At 40.8% G+C, this 19139-nt stretch overlaps 1 protein-coding gene across 4 annotated transcripts in view; it reads right to left on the reverse strand.

Moving 5' to 3' along the window:
• Window positions 1–6779: 6779 nt before the first annotated feature.
• CTNND2 (catenin delta 2) overlaps window positions 6780–19139 on the reverse strand; it is a 1187740-nt gene continuing 1175380 nt past the window's right edge. For all 4 annotated transcript variants that reach the window (XM_090049706.1, XM_090049708.1, XM_090049707.1 and 1 more), the window contains 2 exons: window positions 9509–9582; window positions 6780–7943 (listed from right to left, as the gene is read on the reverse strand). In XM_090049706.1, coding sequence (XP_089905832.1) covers window positions 7683–7943; window positions 9509–9582 — 335 coding nt within the window. In that variant the 3' untranslated portion in view covers window positions 6780–7682. The remainder of the gene's footprint in view (window positions 7944–9508; window positions 9583–19139) is intronic.

The following is a 19139-nucleotide window of genomic DNA, read 5'->3' on the forward strand; positions in this document are numbered from 1 at the left end:
ACACTCTCTTCAAGCATTTAATTCCTGTGACTAGCACTGCTTATTAGATCTCTAGTAAAAATATATACATTTTTCTTCAGCTTATTTTCTCTAACTTTCTCCTGCCTCATGGTTAGCATCAAAAGCCAAGGACTGCATGCACATCTCTTTTCTACAAGAAGAACGGTTCTTTAATATGCAAATATTGGAGGCAAAGTTGGACGACTTGACTTAGCATGTCCTTGAAAGAACCAAAAGCTTTTATGAAAAATTCAAGGTTACACAGTTATGTTCCCAAATATGACTGATAAAAAAAAGGCTACTTACTTAACCCATTAGCAGAAATAAATGGGAGGATTGTTTTGTTACATAAAATACCTTCCCCTTTATTAACAGTGAAAAACAGCTGCATTGTTGGGGCGATATACCTAGATCTGAGTCCAAATTACAGTAAATTACACAGTTTTAGGTACAGCTTTCTCTTAAAATTCAATGGAGGAGTCAATCAGAAAAAGGAAGAAATGAGTAAAAAGGAGGAGGACGACTCAGAAGAAGAAAAACAACCCATATAAATAATCCTCTTTTTATTTTCTGGAACAATTTTGATTCTGATTTGACTTCATAGTCTCAAAAGACATCTCTTGTGCAACATCGATGCTGTCAAGCATCCACTAATATAGAGTTTGATGGGCCAAAAGGGGAAGTGAATTTTACAGCAAAGTCTTCCTATCTTAGAACAGCTGTAGATTGGCCTCATGGAATTTGGATCTGAGCAGTTCTGGTTTATTTATTTATTTGATGTGTATGCCACACTTCCCAATAAAGGCTCAGGAAGACTGACTGGAAGAAAACAGAATAAAAAGCAAAGTTTGAAGAGGACCAAAATAGCTTACTAGACCACCAAGATAAAACAGAATCCCCATAAGCCACATCTCAACTTAGTTTTATTTGGTGAATGCCTGCCCAAATAGGAAGGTGTCACAGTGCTCATGAAAGATGTCCAGGCAAACCTCATGAGGGAGAGAGTTCAGTGACTCATTTGTCCTTGTGCTGGCCCATGGGGGGTTAGATAGTAGAATCGTGGGTAGCCACAATTCAAGTCATGTTGAACTTATTAATAAGTTTTATGCAATACCTTGATATATTCTTGAAACAACAAGAAGCCAGCATATGCAATTATGCAATACTTGATTATTATTCTAATTCATAAATGTCTCCAATGAATTAGCAGACATTGCAGTCAAAACTTTAGTCCCTAGTGTAAATAATACAGTCCATATTTTACTAAACTTTCCAGTCAACTTTAGGGGAATGAAATGAAATGATCAAATAAATAAATTACAAAGCACATTAATGAAATGTATTCATCACTCCTCCTACAGAGAACAACATATAAATCAGCACATACATGAAAATGAATAGATGCACAGTATTTCAGATAACATTGCAACCCAAACTGCAAAACCACCTGTTGGTTAAATGAGAGCCCAAGGCTGGTGGACCATTAAAAAGCATCCTCCTCAGTATTTGTTTAAAGGCGTGACGCCAAGAAAAAGGAGTAATCATATAGTGAACAAATTCAATAAAAATCACCATTGAGTTTTCCTTCCTCTCAGAGACCCTCATTAGCGAAAACGGAATATTTAAACTGTTCTACATAAAAAAGGCCCCTGTTCTCAGGCCTTACCCTTGCTGTCCTGTCTTCCTGCCCTCATCCTTCCCAGCGAAGGAGGCTCATACTATGTCTTTGACTTCTATATGATTCTGAACCTCTTCAGACCTCAGCTTGACTTAAGAGAGCTGTTGTAAGTTTTGACGCCCAATAATAGAAACACAAAACAAGGTGGAGAAGTTCTGCCACAGCTGTGAATGAAATAACATCTTATAATTCACATAGTAATTCACAGATGGTCAAAAACCTAGGGCAGAAATGGTAAAATAATAATGGCTAACGTCTCTCCTTCTGGAAAATGCTCAGTGCTTCACTTAGTATTTGGTTATTGGGATATATTTCCACCATATTGCTCTGTTTAGGGCCAGGCTCATTGTTTTTGAGTTAACTGTACCTCTGAGCCCTTCATGATCTCCTCAGTGATATCACACTTGCTCAGTTCTTTCACTATCACCTTTCATGTAGTGAGAAACCATATTCTGTTCATGGCAGACTGTAAATTTTAGGCAGAAGACTCCTATAATTATTGTGATTGATTGCTACAGCCAGTCTGACTTCATTTCAGCCCTCAGTCCTGTTATTTTCAGACGTGCTGACATGGAGGTTGCCAATGAGGACTGACTAAAAGTGAGATCTCTTGAAGTCTATGTAATCCAGCTACCTGGATCTATTGCTGAAGAGATGTGTATACCATAAGTATTATAGACTTTAAATACAGAGCTGAGTTTACTCAGGCTATACTGGAGACTGAGGTTGATACCTTTGGCCTTGTCCTACACAAATGGAATGCAATAGTCGCACAATTTTGTCACCTTCCCCTGAATCTTTAAAGTAATTTAGTATAGTGTAGGTAATATAGAAATAATACCATTGAAGAGGGTAATACAGTTCTTGAGGCCTTTTTTTAGCCTAATGATTTTCTAACTTTTCTATCATTCTGCCTGATTATTTTTTAAAACCTAAATTGAATAGAAAACTTGTAAAAAAAAAAAAAAAAAAAAAAAAAAAAAAAATCAGTCAGCCAGTATCTTTGTATACTCAGAATAGGACCATATTCAGCTCAGCTTTACCTGGAGCACCATTGTGGGTACTTCATTAAGAGACCATAATCAGGACAAACCACTTGGCCCTCTGCTGCTTAAGAAAGCTCTCCACCCCCCTTCCCCATATAAAACAGACTCCTGGTTTTGTGCATACAGATCCCAGGGTTAAACAGATTGGGTACTAGGCAATAGTTACTTACTGTCTTCTTTCTTGGCCACTTAGTAAAGCATAAATTCCCATTGTGTTTACTATAAAGTTCTTGGTGAAGTCAGCATTCAAACCTTTGTCTACTGGCATGGCTAGATCACACTTACAGTTGACATAGCCTTGCCAGCAAAATGCATGGTGTGAACCCATCTCTGTTAGCTGACAGCAGTTTTTCCCATTAGAGCTTCTGTCATTTTGGGGAGCTGGTAAAATGCTGATAGCAGAAATCTCCTCCTCCAAACAGCACTACCCTCACCAGGGAGCCTGACTACTGTAGCACTGTCACCCTGGTTAAATGAGCAGAAGCCCCTTGTAGGGTAGCCAGGGCACAAGAAACTGATACACCTGTGGGTCAGTAGCAGCTTCTCTTCATTTTTATTAGGGGCCTGATCCACAACTCATTGAAGTCTTCCCATTGGCTCAATGTATTTTGAATCAGGTCTTAGGTGAAAGCTGTGCATTTGGCAAGTGGCTGGTTCATGTTTTCTTCTAGGAGAGGCCTGCCCAGAGTCTTTGGTTAAAAGGTGAAGGAAAAACCATATTGTCAATATATTAAAACATCAAGTGTAATGAATCAAATTATTCAATTCATTATTGAAACCAAATTTGGAATCAGGTGATATTTTGCTAGACTATTATGCATGCAGTTATAGAAAAGAATGACTCACAGCTTTCACTTGTGCATCTAACACCAGAGGTTTGAGCAACAGTGTGGTGTTGAGGCCATTCTAACGATGGGGATTAAACACTAAGGGCCAGGACTGGTCACTTGTTTCCATCAGGGACCTTACGTGGTGACCTGAGACAGAGGCTATTCTATTGCTCAGCTTGCTGTCTAGATAGGCTGCAGCTGAAAGTCTTTTATTGTAAGTCCTCTTCCCTTTCACTTAGTCACCTGCTGACACTTCAGCCTGGTGGTTTGTTCCAGCATAGTCCTCCCATTCAATATTTAGTAAAGTGGTCTGCTAGCAATATTTGATGCCTGAACTACACAAAATAATCCCAGTGGGTAGTTTCCATCCCTGGTAGTTATAAGATGCCCCACTCTTTTCATGGCCTAACTAAAGTTAGTAGGAGCCTTGCTTTTCCTTCTCTGTGCTCCTCTCTTTGTAGTAAATCAGTAATTAGGGAATTTTTCCTCCCAGTAAGAGGAATAAAATAATGGTAGAGAGGTTGAGCAGGAAGCAGCACCTGGCTGCAAGTGTAGTTGTCTTCAAAAGGTGATAGAATGTGTATTCTGTAGTTTCTCACAGTGCCACCTTGTATTTATCAAAGACCTTGTCTTTTCTGTTATTTAGCTTAAGAGAGTGGTATCTTCTAAAGATTATTATAAGTTGATCTAAGGAGCTTATTAGTCACTGGCCAGAATATGTTATAAATATTTGAATACTCTATGGCTTAGAGCTCTTATATCAAGGTTTTCTCATGTTAGTTGGTTTTGTTCTATACAAAAGGTTTAGCTCAGAAGCAATATAGGGTCGTGTTGGGACCAAACCCCCAAGCCCCAAAACACTCCATTTTTTCCTGTCAGTTGTTTTACCTGTAGAAGTGAAAGTGCATAGCTATGTAATGAATAACAAAGTAGGTCATGTGCAGGAAATATTTAACACGGTGTTCCTGACAAAGAAGCAGCTCAGTAGTGAGTCATAACTTTTGCTTTCAAGTTTAAGGACATTGCATCATGAACAGCAGTACTCCACGTTACAGTAGACTTTAATAATAAAAAGGTTAATATAAGTTAATCTCTGTACATGCTAGCAACACGTACAGCAAAACACAGTTTTTGGCAATCTATAATTTTATAGTTCTTTTATGCAATTTTATGCTACCATTCATTTTTCTTGCTGAAATATGTTTTTAAAATAAAAATGTACATTCAGTGTTAATATAGTAATTTAGATTTTTTTTTAAAGTATTGAATACACATTTGATTTAATTCCTTTTTTGAAAAAAATAATATTGGTCAAGTTGGTACAAATTTATTAGTCTTGAGACAGGTTAACCATTCCTTCCAGCCCATAAAGAACAGTTTAACAAAACAATGATATTTAGATAGCTCTACACCACTGATCAAGATTCTAATATGAAGCTTGTTTTAAAAAAAAGTCCAACATTTGACAGTACAACAAATGCATTTTATTCATTTTTGGAACATTGCCTCTTTTGCTTTTTTTGTGGTCTATTACATGTCTGAAGGGAACAGCAATGGGGTATAATATTTTTAACTCCCTCCCCCCATATTAAAAAAATGCATTCTCCATACTGGATTTGTAATGGGAGCTGGCACTAGATTGCCAGGGCTGGAAAGAAACACTTTCCCAAGACCCAATATAGCAAGAACAAATGTCACTAGTTTGAGTACTTGCCACTGCCAAAGCATGGAAACAAAATATAACAAACCATGGACAAAAAGAGCCTTGTGACACTGTGTGGCTTTAATTCAGTATCTATTACTTATTTGAGAATTGCTTCATTAAGAAAACTGAGAGGGGGCAACATGGGCATTTTCACAGCCTGAAGAATTGAAATAAACCCATTTTGCAACAATTTTCTGCCTTTTGTGCTGTAGCTAGGGTGCCTTAGGCCTATTTAGGAACTTGCTTCAGGCGATAGAAGTCTGGTGTTTATAGTTAATCAGGATGCACTTCAAGTTCTGGGTTATGGTATGTTCTTTTCAAATAAAAAACAGTTCTTTAATACTGAAAATGTGCTTTGTTCAAAAGAGCACTGCAAATGTTACTTATTCAAATCAATTTAATAAAGAAAATATAAACAGCCTGTGTCCAAAACTATGAATAATATTTGCATCTAACTCAATATACATCTGGCCCACAGTGCCCCTCCCTTTTATATTTAATTTTTTTCTGCATGCAATTTTCCCTGTTTACAAAGAGGAGACACTGTACACTGCCAAAGAGTTTCGGCTACTGCACTAGGTTACTGATAAACCAAGTCTACATCACAATACTTCCACCAATAACCTGTACGATTTCTAGCTTGTGGTACAGGTAACGATTTGAGAGAGATTTTTCCACCTCTGGGATATAATTCAAACAACGCTGAGACTCTTACAGTGAATAATCACAGAAATATTTGTATCCTAAAACAAATTAAGTAATTAACAAATATTCCACTTGTGGTGGTTCTAATTGTGTGAAGACCATACATTATAACATTGTTAGCTGGATGATGTGAATATTTTATAATGTAGAATCAAATTTTTATTCTAAACTCTGGAGGGACACGGAGATCCTTCCTTTTGCTCCACATTTTTAAATGCGTTCACTATCTTTTATTAATAGCATTTTTATCCATGCTCTAAATTGTAGAGAAATGATCACTCGTTTTCTATCAGAGGAATGGTTTTGTTTTACTATGATAAAAATGTCCTAATGTCTCAGTGCTGGGCCCTCAGCCAGATGTAAGAATTAACCATGTGGGTCTTTATGATTTGACATTCTCCCTTCCTTCAGGAAGATGGAGAGAAAGCACCACATCTGCCTTGAGCTCTTGCTCTTCTAGGTGGCTGTAGAGAGGAAGGGACCCTTAAAGGGAATGACCCCAGGAATGAAGAAATGGATGAAAGTTTGGAAACCTTCTACTTGGAACTGGCCTAATGTTTGGAATCACTGTCAATGGTGAATACTGTGGTTGAGGAGAAATTACATGTTGGAGTTTCCACTGTAAAAAATATCAAATAAAAAAATAAAATAAAGCTTGAACAAGGAGAACAGCAGATGAAAATAACTTGTACACCACACACATACACACATACACTCACAGAATATTATGCACACACAGACGTACATGCACACAAGCAAGAATGTGTATTTTGTATGTTCAGTTCTTGGAAATAGACATTCTTAGCAAATATGGATGACAGATCAATTGTAATTTATTTTCTTTTAACACTGTATCATCATAAAGAAAACTGGTATAAATGAAAAAAATCTATTTCAAATATCTACATCTAAAATTTTAGGCAGTGAAAAAGCACTTTGTTGACAAGGAGTGTGGAATGATGAATGTTAATTGTCAGAAACTGCTGAATGCCTTTTTTTTAGTTGCCACAAACAAATTCACATATCAGAACGAACAATACTGCTAAATATTCCTTTTTGTTTTTTGTTAAAACGCACTGGGGAAAAGAAAACAAAAAAACTCCTGGAAATTCATACATCTTCCAAAATTTTGAAACTGAAGCAATATTTAGAACCATAGATGAAGAAACACTGTGGCATTGGTGTAATATACACAATGCACTTGTTTTTTTATCTGTAATGTACATCAAATACTTTACAACAATGCATTAACAAAAGGCAAGAAACATCTTGCTGTACAGAGGAAACCCCAAATGCAACTTGAAGCCTAGATTCACAATGAACGAGGATATTAAACAAAGTGTGAGAAGCTGTTCCCCATAAAGTACATAAGCTGTTCAGTTTCTTGTGCTTAACTCTTGACCCACATCCACTGTCATATTCTCCCTCCTTCCTTCAGCCACATTCAGTACACAGCACTGTTATTTTAGACTCTATAGGACAACAGTAAAGTTGTCCCACACTGTAATATATATTTGTATATATATATTTCTTTCTAATGACTTCCATATTTAACTTGCATTTCTTTTAGCCTTCTAAAATCTCTTAAATTTTTCCATACTGGTTACCAGGGCCTTCCTATGGAACAGGCTTTAACAAACTAAATTTGCAGGAAAAAAATGTCTTGTGGTATGCATGCACATGCACAGTTCCTGGAGCTTCTGTTTCTTGCCCAAGCCTCAAACCCAGGAATCTGGAGAGGCTGGATAGTGGCTTGTTTCATAGTTAAGTTCACTGTAGGGACGAGCAGCTGAATAGAAGTCGACGTAGTTGCCGGTTGACTTTAGTCCCAGGTGCATGTTATATTCACTTGCAGGGGGGCGATGATGCACTTGGTCCTCAAAGAAGGACTCATCATAGTTTCTTGTCGAATTCTGAAACGGCTGATATGGTTCATAATCTTTTCTACTGGGCTCCTGTGGAACTGGCTGTGTTGAGACCTATACAGATAACAACACACCTGGTATGTTAGATCTGGCTAGCACTGGACAAGAGATTTATGGAAGGGGAACAAGTATAAAAGCTTATTTTAGCTCATCAGGCTAGAAATAAGAATATGTTCAGCACCAAAGTCATTGCACAAACCCTTTCTTAGTTCTTCTGAATGAAATCCACACCTTTACTTTTCCAAATAATTGTTTTATATTTCTGTGTGTTACTACTGCTAACAGAAGAGCTGGTTTTCTTAATGAGACAGTTAAACAGGAAGTGGAGGAAAGCGTCACAATTCAGAGTTTGAACTAGACGGTTTGGCAATATCTTGGACGATCCAAGCAACGCGGCTTGTAGCCACTTGGACTCAGTAATGTTCCTAAAAAAAAGTCACTTGTATTCAGCAATGTTTTAGAGACTTACTCTGTCTCTAAAATAGGACAGCACTTGGGATTCACACTCCTACTAAAGTTTCAAAATAAAGAAGCCAGTGTCTATGATGGTGCTGTTTTGGATGTGTGCACTTGACCCTTGGAACTGGATGGACACTAGGGCTGTGTGAAACAGCAGCATTCTGCTTTGACATCCGTTTCAGCGGAACAGTGTTTTGTTTCAAGTTTTGTATTGTTTTGAAAACACTGTTGCGTTCTGTTTTGTCGAAACGGTTTTGCTGTTTTGAAGCTGTTTCAACGTTTTAGTCGGGTTGGGGAAGGGAACTCAGCCCACCTGGGAGAACTCAGCGCATCACAGCACTGGGGAGGGGAACTCAGCTGGGCTGCTATGAGACTTAAAACGTTTCGAAACTTTTGAAACATTTCGACTGCCCTTATTTTGTTTTGAGGCTGTTTCGAAGCCCTTTGTTTCATTTCAATTTCACTGTTTCAAGCTCAAAATGAGTTGAAACAGTGTTGAGATGAAACAGCTGGCCAAATTTCTCACAGCCCTAGTGGACACTGCCAGGATCACAATAGCAAATAAACTTTTTTGGCAGGAGTGTCACAAATTAGAACCACACCCTCCCTGAGCGCCACTCTGATCCCTTTCTTCTTCCTGCTCTGCATTTTGCTCCCTGCCCTGTGCTTGCCTGATCTGCTGCTCTGCTTTCTGCTTCCTATCCTATCTGCTGCCAAGACCCTATCCCTTCCCCACTCTGCATTGTCCCAAAAACAGAGGCTGCTGGTGCCACTGGTGGCATGCGTGGAATAAGTTGGCCACCTCTGACTTAGGTTCCTTCTACTAACTGAGCTGCTGGAGCTGAGTCATCAGCTGTGAGCCTGAGACTTTTGTGTTTTGTAGGTTACATCACATGTCTGTAATCAGTATGTGTTTGCATCCTATGCTTGTTAGAGCTTGTTATACATTTTGGATTCATGGATCCAAAAATTCTCTGCTAATGCAGAAGACCACAACCTTTATGAAATCAAAGAAATTGCTACCACTTGTACAAGAATGTATCCCTTGCTTTTCTATACCTCTCTGTTACATGAACACATTGTGTTTGTTCTAACTGGCAAAATAACAAGTGCTTTGTAATATTCCACATGGAAACTGGTGTTTTACTGCACTCACATACCTGGTTGTGTTTGATATCTTCAGCAGGTGCACCATAGGAATTCCTGTACAAAGTTGAGATTCCAGTGTTTTGAGCTACAGAGAAAAGCAAAAGGGGAGAAGTTTTACCAGACACATATCTCTCCAGAACTGTTCCATCAACTGTTTGTTTTTTAACAGCCTTTTCACAGCATATACTGCACAAGTTCTGCTTTTTAAAGACAAACAGTAAAACATGTATCCTGAGTCCTAGTGTAGATTATTTTAAATCCAGGTTGAGGGAAACCACAAAGAAAGAAAGAACAACAAGTCTCCTTGAAAGTGAGACCATAGGGTGGGGAGAATTTAGTCTGTTCCATCTTTTGTAATGATTTTTTAAAATAGAAATGCAGATCAATATATGGCTCATATATAGCATGTGATGTAGAGAATACTAAAGATATCCTACAAGAGATGTGCATTTAGGTAAGCAAAGCTTATAACACAGGCCAAGCAAGTTCATCAGAAGGAGGAACAGCTTTAGGAAGTGGAATTTGGCTGCCTAGCAACTCAGAGATTGCTAAAGCAGCTGTTCAAAATAAGAACAAAATGACGATAATATTAAGAAGTAACTGAAAAATCCCTTAGCATTATCTATTCTGTGCAGTTAGAGTAGGAGGATGCCTATAACAATAGATGCCCCAAGTGATCAGGGCACCAACTGTTTCCCACATTCTGCTGCCATGACCTGTTCAAAGTAAAAAGTTAAACTTCATGCTGGAATGTCTGTGTGCGCACGCATGTCTGTGTACTTTTCTTAGAAACAATATACACCAGCATCTTTTCAAGACAGGCTGAGAGTACAGCAGATTTGTTATAATTTTTCATGTATAAAATTAAATTATTGGAGGGTCATCTTTAATTCACCCCCCACTGCTGCAGGGGGGGCAGACACTGCTGCAGGAGGGGCAGTTGGAAAGGTCAAGCAGCTTGCTCCCTGCTTGTGCCTGCCCCCTGTCTGCCCCATCTTACAGCCTCAGCCCCACCTTCTTCCCAGCTCTGTTTCTCCTCCTGCTCCTCCACCTCAGCCTCTCTGTTCCCCCTTCCTACTTTTCCCCACCCTCTTTGGTTCCCCTTTGCACCCCAAGTCTACTTCCTGCTCCTGCCCCATCCACATTGGCAGGCTGGGGCACTGAGCATAGCCCTAAGCCTGTGTGGCCTGTACACCACTGCTATGGGGCTAGGCTGGGGCTATGCTCAGTGTCCCAGGCTAAAATGGGGAGAAAGCCTGCCAGTGCAGAGCAAGGATAAGGGTGGAAGGGAGAGGGTCAGGCAGGGAAACAGAGGCTGTGTGGGACAGGGTGGAGGGAAGAGGCTGCAGGGGAAATACGGCAGGGTGCAGAAGCGGTGGGGATGGGGGGTGGGGGTCAGGGAAGCAGGGCAGGCAGCAGCTGTGGCGATAGCCCTAACCCTTATTAGGGGTGAGAGCCTAAGACTGGAACCCACAACTGCCCTGTACACAATTCTAAGATGAGGGGCTTTATCCCCATGTAAAATAGGGAAAAATACCTCACCTTAAAATTGAGTAAATAAGGTATAACTCTCGTTAGTATTTATACATAAATATTATGCTGAACCTATGGATTTCACACCTAAGTCAATAAGGAAACTTGGTAGGCAAATAGCAACAAGCAATAGATTTTAGTCTACATACATTGTTTTATACCATTTCTACATTTAACAAATGGTAACTCTAATATTAGTATATTAAAACCCCCTGGCACTTTTGTTCCTTGGATCAGGTTGGATGTTGTTATACTAATTAATAAATAAGCTGCAATGATGCTTTTCTTATGAGGAAAAACTGTTTGCAAGGGAAGAGAGATGATTTAAATATGATCCACATGTTGGTTCCCAGGAAGCTGGTACTTGTGCATAATGAAGTGATCTAGATGATTCAGCCACTGTGTGAGGGAGGATCACCGTCTTGCTGTTAATTTAAGGACATTGAGAGAACTGAGTTATAAGCCTGAAAGTGCTGAGATGAAGCCACGCTTCTGCAGACAAGAAAAACACTGTCCTTCAGAGCTGTTCATATTTTCAGTAAAAATGTCTATCTCCTGTTTCCTTGCAAGCACATATTTAGCCAGGAGATGTTTCCTTTGGGTCAGTTATGACCTGACCCTGTACCTGAGGTATATTCTACTAATGGATTTGAAAAAGACTTATGTAAATATCACATTTTCCAGAAGGAGAAGTGTAGGATTTGTGTGATTGCTACAGGTCACTCACAGTGAACACCAGTAAAGAATGATTTCTTTCAGATGATGTAGTCAGTCTGATTCCCACTAGAGGTGCACATGCAGGTCCTGTGTAAAATTTGGAAAATTTTCACTAATGGTGTCTGGCACAGAGGCATGTGTACCCTGAAAGGGCAAAAGACTGGAGAGGCCCCAATTTTTACCACAGTTCCTTTGCAATTCAAAGCCCATTCTTCAGTGGACTCCAAACAGTGGGGATGGAGGGACGGTCATGGGATCCATGCTGGCTACATTACAAAGAACTTCTGCTACTGAAGGATAAGCAGCTGTTCTTTCTCCTTAGACCATACATCTGTGTGAATCCCACTGTGAATGACTGGCAAACAGTCTCTTATGGATGATTCAAATGGGAAGTACATTAGTGCAAGACCCGTCTCAGTCAAATATGGATTGGAGTACTGCTCCTTCAAACTTGACATCAGACCTATCTTCCATGCTAATGGTGAGAGGGTCAACAGAAGTCAAAGAGTTGCTTCATGTTGCTGCTTTCCAGGATTCAGATAATGGCATGTTCTTGAGGCAAACTGAAGATACTACTTATGCCCTAGCTGAATGAGCACTGACATTCAGAGGGAAAGGTATCATGAGATGACTGATAGCCATTACCTAACAGTATTGAGAAGTTGGAAGCAATAACGAAGAGATTGGGTGGGTGGTGGTGAGGTGTAAAGAGCTCTCAGTATCAGTCTTTGTCTGGGTAACAGAAGATGTCTTGTTCCCATTGACACTCCCAGCTTTTCCAGAAACTTGCCCTTGGCCATAGGTGTGAATAGAGAGGAGTGTGTGTCACCAAAGATGGTGATGGCAAAGCTTTCCTCCATGCCCTAGGCTGCTCATCATCTCCAGTCCTTGTGGTTTGCTACTTTTACCCTTGAGACTTTAGGTAGTTTGTTCATATGTTTGGAACACTGAACTCATTGCATCTGGATGTCTTGGCTCTGTATGGATCTGTATGTCTTAGTGGCACAATTAATTTGTAGAGGTTTTATTACAGCCTTTAGTACTGTGGGAATCTGCCATACTGGTGTAGCTAGTATCTGTGTTTGATTCCAGGTCTTTCCTTGGCACCATCTTTTCCATGTTGATCTTCTCAGTTACCTGCCTGCCAGATGTTTTGTGAAGTTGGCTTATCCATTACCCAGACCCAGGACCTCCATGGTTTAGGATCTGAAGAAACCTAATTGTTTTCTCTCACACCTCATGCATACTGGTTCAGATTCTTTTTTGTTTAATACCCACATGTCCGCAATGGTTGTACACGTGATACATTTTCTTGCATAAGGATTAAAAGGCAACGCCCCTCCCACAATTCCTTTTTACAGCCTCAGGCAGCAAAACACAACCTGAAAAGTATCTGTTCTGTAAGCTTTTTGCTTTAGCTAAATTTCCTCAAATTCTTCACAAAACCTTTGGGAGTCTCCGTTCTCTGATGCTGGACTACCATGGGTACAACTGTCTTGTCCAGAATGAAAATTTACAGCTGGACCCCCATGAACAGGTTGTCCTGACATGCTAGATTCCAAATCTAAAGGTTTCAATTTCTATTCGTCCCTTAATGGACTAGTCACATTGAAAGATACACACAGCACGTGGCTCTTCTGCTTCCAAGAGTTTGATACAGTGAACAGATATTCAGTGTCCTTTTCATTTTCCTCAAGAATGTGTAATTTGCAAAACATGTAGTTGAAGCATTACCTGCTGAAGCAATCAACACAGGATACATACTCATGGACTGATTCAAAACCAATTCAAAACCCATAGACCTGAATCTGCCTACACTGCAATGGGCTAATTCTACTGGAAGAAATACCCAGAAGGTGCCTTTTTTGCATAATAGGATAGCTGCATACCTTAAGTTTATTTCCCGAGAGGGAACTGGTATCAATATTAATGTGTCAGTCACAAATTCATTATTTTAATCTGTAAATAGATCACTTACAAATTGTGAAGCCAGTCATTTAACATAATTAGACCAAAAAGGCATGTTAATAGCTTGGAAATGCCAACAATTCATGAAACAGAAACATGGACTAGTTCATTTGAGACATGGAGAGAGTGTAATCCCTCGAGGCAATTTAAAAGTCAGGTTGCATAGCTGCTAGCAACACACACAGCCCCGCTCCAGTGCCTGCTTCTTACAGGTAGCCCTTTTAGGGAACCATGGCGTCAAGAAATAGCTGTAAGGGCTGCCATGCTTGGATGAACAGTTGACTATGACTGTCGAACAGCTATCCAAACTGAGGGCAAGTGCAAATAGAGAGGGAGAGAAAATGAAAAAAGGAGATGAATAGATCAGTATTTTGTGGTTTAGGGCTCAGTTACTGAGATATTGTATATAGACAGTAGCACATAAAACTATCTGAAGAAGAAAGATGAGAGAGATGAATTAGAAAAATAAGAAAGGAAGAGAGAGAGAGGAGAAGAGCTGAAGGCAGTATGGTGACCCTAGGGAGTGAGGTGTCACAGAAAATGGAGCAAGAACATTGAAACTGTTTCATTCCTGAATGTTTATGTTGGATGAGGTAATTTCAAAATTAATATTTTATCACACTGGTGTTATCTGTAGTAACAAAACATAAATAAAAATGAGTACTGCTGATGCTGAGGTTACTATATTCCTAGTTAAAACCAAGGAGTTTGTAATGGCTAGACCAATACAGTTTGGGAAGGACTTTGAGGTCTCTTGGAATGAAGGACACTACATAAATCTAAACTATTCTGATTATTTTATAGCATGCTGTGATGATATAAGTCAAAAGTTATCAAATCATTTTCCTCAGCTGTCTTCTGAGAAGTGTGCACTGATAACCTTAAAACCAGCTTTGAAAAGGATGTAATTAGATGTTTTATATCACTGACAAAAGTCCTTTCCATATATCTTATGATTCATGGTTTAAGATTAACATTCAAGTTTCACTTTCCAAAAGTGCTGATTCTGGACATGTTTATAGACACGTTAAAATCAGAAGTCACTACCCTGATGCCCTCATGAGCACAGTCTGATATTCAGTGAAAAAGCGAGGATAAATCAACAGATCCAGTCATCCTCTACTTTTGTTGCGTGTTCTGGTTCCTCCATGATGCCTAACAGAGCTCTTTTTCTGAAGTCTAGTTCACAGCAGGAAAGTAAAACAATTTAGTATCTCACACATATCAGTCAGCAGTGATCTGCTTTTTTATCATTGCTAGCTTGTTGTGCGGTATAGGACATGACACTGGCATATGAAAATGCTCCTTTATATGAGAGTTTCTTAGAATAATACATAAAATAATAAATAACAAAAAGCAAAGGTTTCTTTCGGTATAGTTGGAGAAAGGTACTTAAGATTCACTTCTTCCTGTTTGTGATTAGAGTACTTTTTCAGGGCAGCTGGGACAGGTGTAATCTAATAGATGAGTAAACCTGAACCCTGAGAAGCAAAGAAAATACATATTTAAAGTAATCTCAGAGTAGAGAGAGGTAGTTAGCTGTGTCAGTCTGAAATCAGGCAGAAGTCAGGGCAAGGTGGCATCTTAGAAATTAACTTGTTCAAGGTGCCACTCTTCCCTGTCTCCTGCCTAAAGTAATCTGGGGACAGCATGTTAAAGGCTCATCTTCCCGTAAGCCCCCCTCTACACACTATAGGTATCGTACAATAAACTGGTTACTTGTGTAATTAACTGAGGCTAGCTAAACGTGGAATGTACGTATCACACAATAACCCTCCCTCCCCCAACCAGCTATAAAGGTAGACCTACAAAATGTGTACTAATTTCATAGCTGGTTGCTATCCATCTTTAATTTATACATGTAGCAGGATCTCCCCTGTGGTTGGGAGCTTTGGCAGCACCCGCAGGGGTACACCATGCCCATCCAGGGCTGGGAGATCTGCAACTAAGGGGATGCAAAGCCCCAGCTGCTGCTGACTCTGGGTCCTGGCAGCTGTACTGGCAATAAGGTATGATGGGATCTAATGTGTGAGCCCACAATCAAGCCTCTTGTCAGGCACATGTGGCATGGCAGGAGGCGTGATTCTGTGGATCATGCATTAGATCCCATTGCAGGAGGCCTAAGAGTGCAATGGCTGAAAGTCATTTATGCCATCACATTTTCTTTCCTCCTTTATAAAATTAAATATGGTGATAATGCCATTTTTACAGTTTATTATTTGTCCAGTCATCAAAAGCTTGCTGGTTGTGAAGTGGGACTGCAACTAGAGCAAGATATCAGAAACCTGAATCAAAAGAGGGAAATTAGCACCCTGATTTTGTTACCTTTCTTCTCTTAGCTGTCCTCATAAAACTCATGGCATTTTGCAGATATTTATTTAATCAATACAGTATCTTTCTATTTAGACTAGCCAATTGCCCATCAAGAATGATGGCGGCAGGGGAGTGGGCAGCGATGGAACCTCGTGCCCCCACCCTGCCATCTGGGCCTGCTCCCCCCTTCACTCCTGCTGCCTGGGGTCTGGGCTGGTTTCCACCTCCCCACCACAGTGGCGGGGGAAAGGGAGGAGCAGGCCTGGGCCTGATGCAGGAGAGGACTGGGCCCGATGGTGGGGAGAAGGCAGGCCACGGTGGCAGAGGTGGGAGCAGCAGGCCTGGGCCGACCCGGTGGCAACGGGAGGATGGGAGGAGTGCGTTTGGGACTGACGCAGGGGAGGGGGGATGGGGAAGGAGTGGGTCCAGGCCCGAGCAGGGGAGGAGGCCAGCTCCTCTCTCCTCCAGCGGCTGCTGTGTTGGGCTGGGCCCGCTGCTCCCCAAACTGCCAGGTTGGGCCCACTCCCACCCCCCATGTCGGGCCTTGGCCCACTCCTCCCCTTTCTGCACTACCAGTGCCACCACTGCGGCGTGCTGGCTCCTTCCCCCACTGCCACCGGGTCGGCCCTATACACAGGGATAACGGGAGTGGGTAGGGGCAGGCCGAAGCCAGCGCTGGCCCTCTCTGTTGCTGTTGCCATTCCGTTTGCTCTGTTGCTGTTGCCTCCAGGGAACAGGGCAGGGGGGTGAGGCTAGCTGTGCCAGCCTCACCTTCCCACTCTGTCCCTTTTATACCTGACAACATAGCAGTGTGTTGCCACCTGTCTGAACACTTCTTCGCACTACCAGAGCACGAAAAAAGTGTTACAGACAGGCAGACAGACAGACAGATTAAGGCTTTTACAATATTAGAATAATCAATTTACAGTTTCTGCTCTCTTTTCAGCAAGTTTCATTATGGGCTTCCCTACATATACCCTTCTTGGCATTAAAACACCAATTCTTAAAAAAAAACTGCTTTAGGTCAACAGCCAGCAGGTTACAGGATATTAGATATTACCTAGGACCATAATCTAGGAATGGTTTTGTACAAACTGGGATAGCCATGGATAATCTGTGACTATAGGTAAACATGTATGTTATTTAAGTCCAAAAATTAGTGGGATCTTGTCTATATATGTTGTACAATGCGTTTTTCACTTTGTCACAATATAATGGGGATCTGTGGATCCATCCTCAAGTGAAAAAAAACACTTTTCTGAACATAAACTCTTCTTCTTCCATTGCATTCATTGCCTACAGTGTATTATTTATTTTTAGTCATACATAAGTGTTTCCCAAAGTGATATATCCTTGCAACTTGTTACAGAAACTCCCATCTGTTTTAATCTGTATGCTGTTCTAATTCAAACAAACGTAAGAAACTACCTAGTATAGGCAAATAGATATCTCACAGTTAAAACTGTGTGAGGTTGTTTTGTAACTTTTTTAATTAAACTATTTCCTGTCCAATTTATCAAATTTATTTTGCAAAGTTGTTGTGGCTCCTTGCATTTCATTGGTAACAGCTAAATACTTTGTAAAGATAATCTATATATCTGCTACACAACTCAGCAATCAAAATGTTGAGCTAGTAAGACTTATTTTCTCTGTTCATTTATCCATAGGTCTTACCCCGTCCTTCAAATGACATTTAACTCAATGCTGGACCAAATGTAGAAATTTGGCAACTTGAAAGAGCGAAAGTGAAGTGGGAAGTCCATTTTTAATTACACTTAAAAGTGTAAAGTAATTTCACAGTGGCATGTGAGCCACTGGAGAAAAAGAGAGATGGGGAGAGAAAGAGAGAGAGAAATGTTAAATGAAAGGAAGCATGGGTTTAAAAAAAAAAAAAGAATGCACAAAGACCATGAAAAAGATGTGTCACTAAGTGCCAGGAAATGCCCTCCTTAGTGACCCTACATTTGCAAATGTTGATATGTTTAGAAGGAAATGTTGTATTCTCTGTTCTGATGTCACAGTGGCTGACCTCTTCAGCTAGGGACATAAGTTGCACATAAACCAGTTTAAGTGATCAGAAACTGGTTTAAACTTGTAACAGAAGAGATGTTCAGTGCACATAAACCAGTTTGAAAATGGCTGAAAGCAGTGTGAGATAAACCTGGTTGAATGCAGTATCAGACTTAACTGATTTGGGTCAAACCGTTTTATGCAATGTCTGTCCCAGACTTCTTGCTGGTTTAAGAAAAACCAGACTCCCCCAGCATCCTGGCATGCTCTCTGGGCTGGGTGGGGCTCTCTGCTCCACAGCAGGGCTAGCTCCTCCCCTGTGCTCCCTGGCTGGAGCTCTGGCAGAGACTACAGGTAGGTACAGCACGGTCTGCCTGGCTTTCTTCTGCCCTTCCCCCCCTCACTGCTTGCTGGACAAGCATGGATCCCCCTCTCCCCGCTTCCTATCTCACACAACACAGACTCTAACCCCACAGACCCTAGGCATGTGGTATGCTAGCTAACACTAAGAGGTGTCTCTGTGTGTGACTGGCTCCAATTTCACTGGGACAGGCAGACAGAACAGTGACCGCTTAGGGCTTTTTAGAGCTACTCAACAGGTCAGCTGTTAAGCTGTTTAAGAAGAGTTTGAATTAATGGAGCGAGACTGTTGTTTTGCTGATGAGGTCATAAACACTATTATCAGCCCTCTGCTGGTTTGCTCACCTGTCAGTTTGCTGCAGACACTATAAAGAATCAGGGAGAGGGAGACTGAAAAGTTCCGTATCATCAACAGATGCATGCACTGAACAACCCCCCATTGCCTCAGAGTGCTAGCAGAGGGCTGGCAGCACTCCCAACCCCTGAGCAGCCAGTGGGGAAAGCCTGGGATGGTGCAGGCAAACCTGCCTAATAAGAGGTCCTGTTGGGGCCTGGTCATGCTCCGCCCCTCAGCTCAATACTGTAGAAGGGAAGGGAGGGCTGCTCTATATCCCCAGCTGCTAGCCTGAGCCACTGCAGGTATGTTCCTGAATTTCCTCAGTCCAGACAGGATGTTCTGTCCAGTTAGAAACTGGTTCAGCCTAGCCAGGTTAGACTAACTTGCAAAGATTGAATCCATTC

The sequence above is a fragment of the Crocodylus siamensis genome, chromosome 5, assembly GCF_052110815.1.
Source record: "Crocodylus siamensis isolate JL-2025a chromosome 5, ASM5211081v1, whole genome shotgun sequence".
Taxonomy (NCBI): domain Eukaryota; kingdom Metazoa; phylum Chordata; order Crocodylia; family Crocodylidae; genus Crocodylus; species Crocodylus siamensis.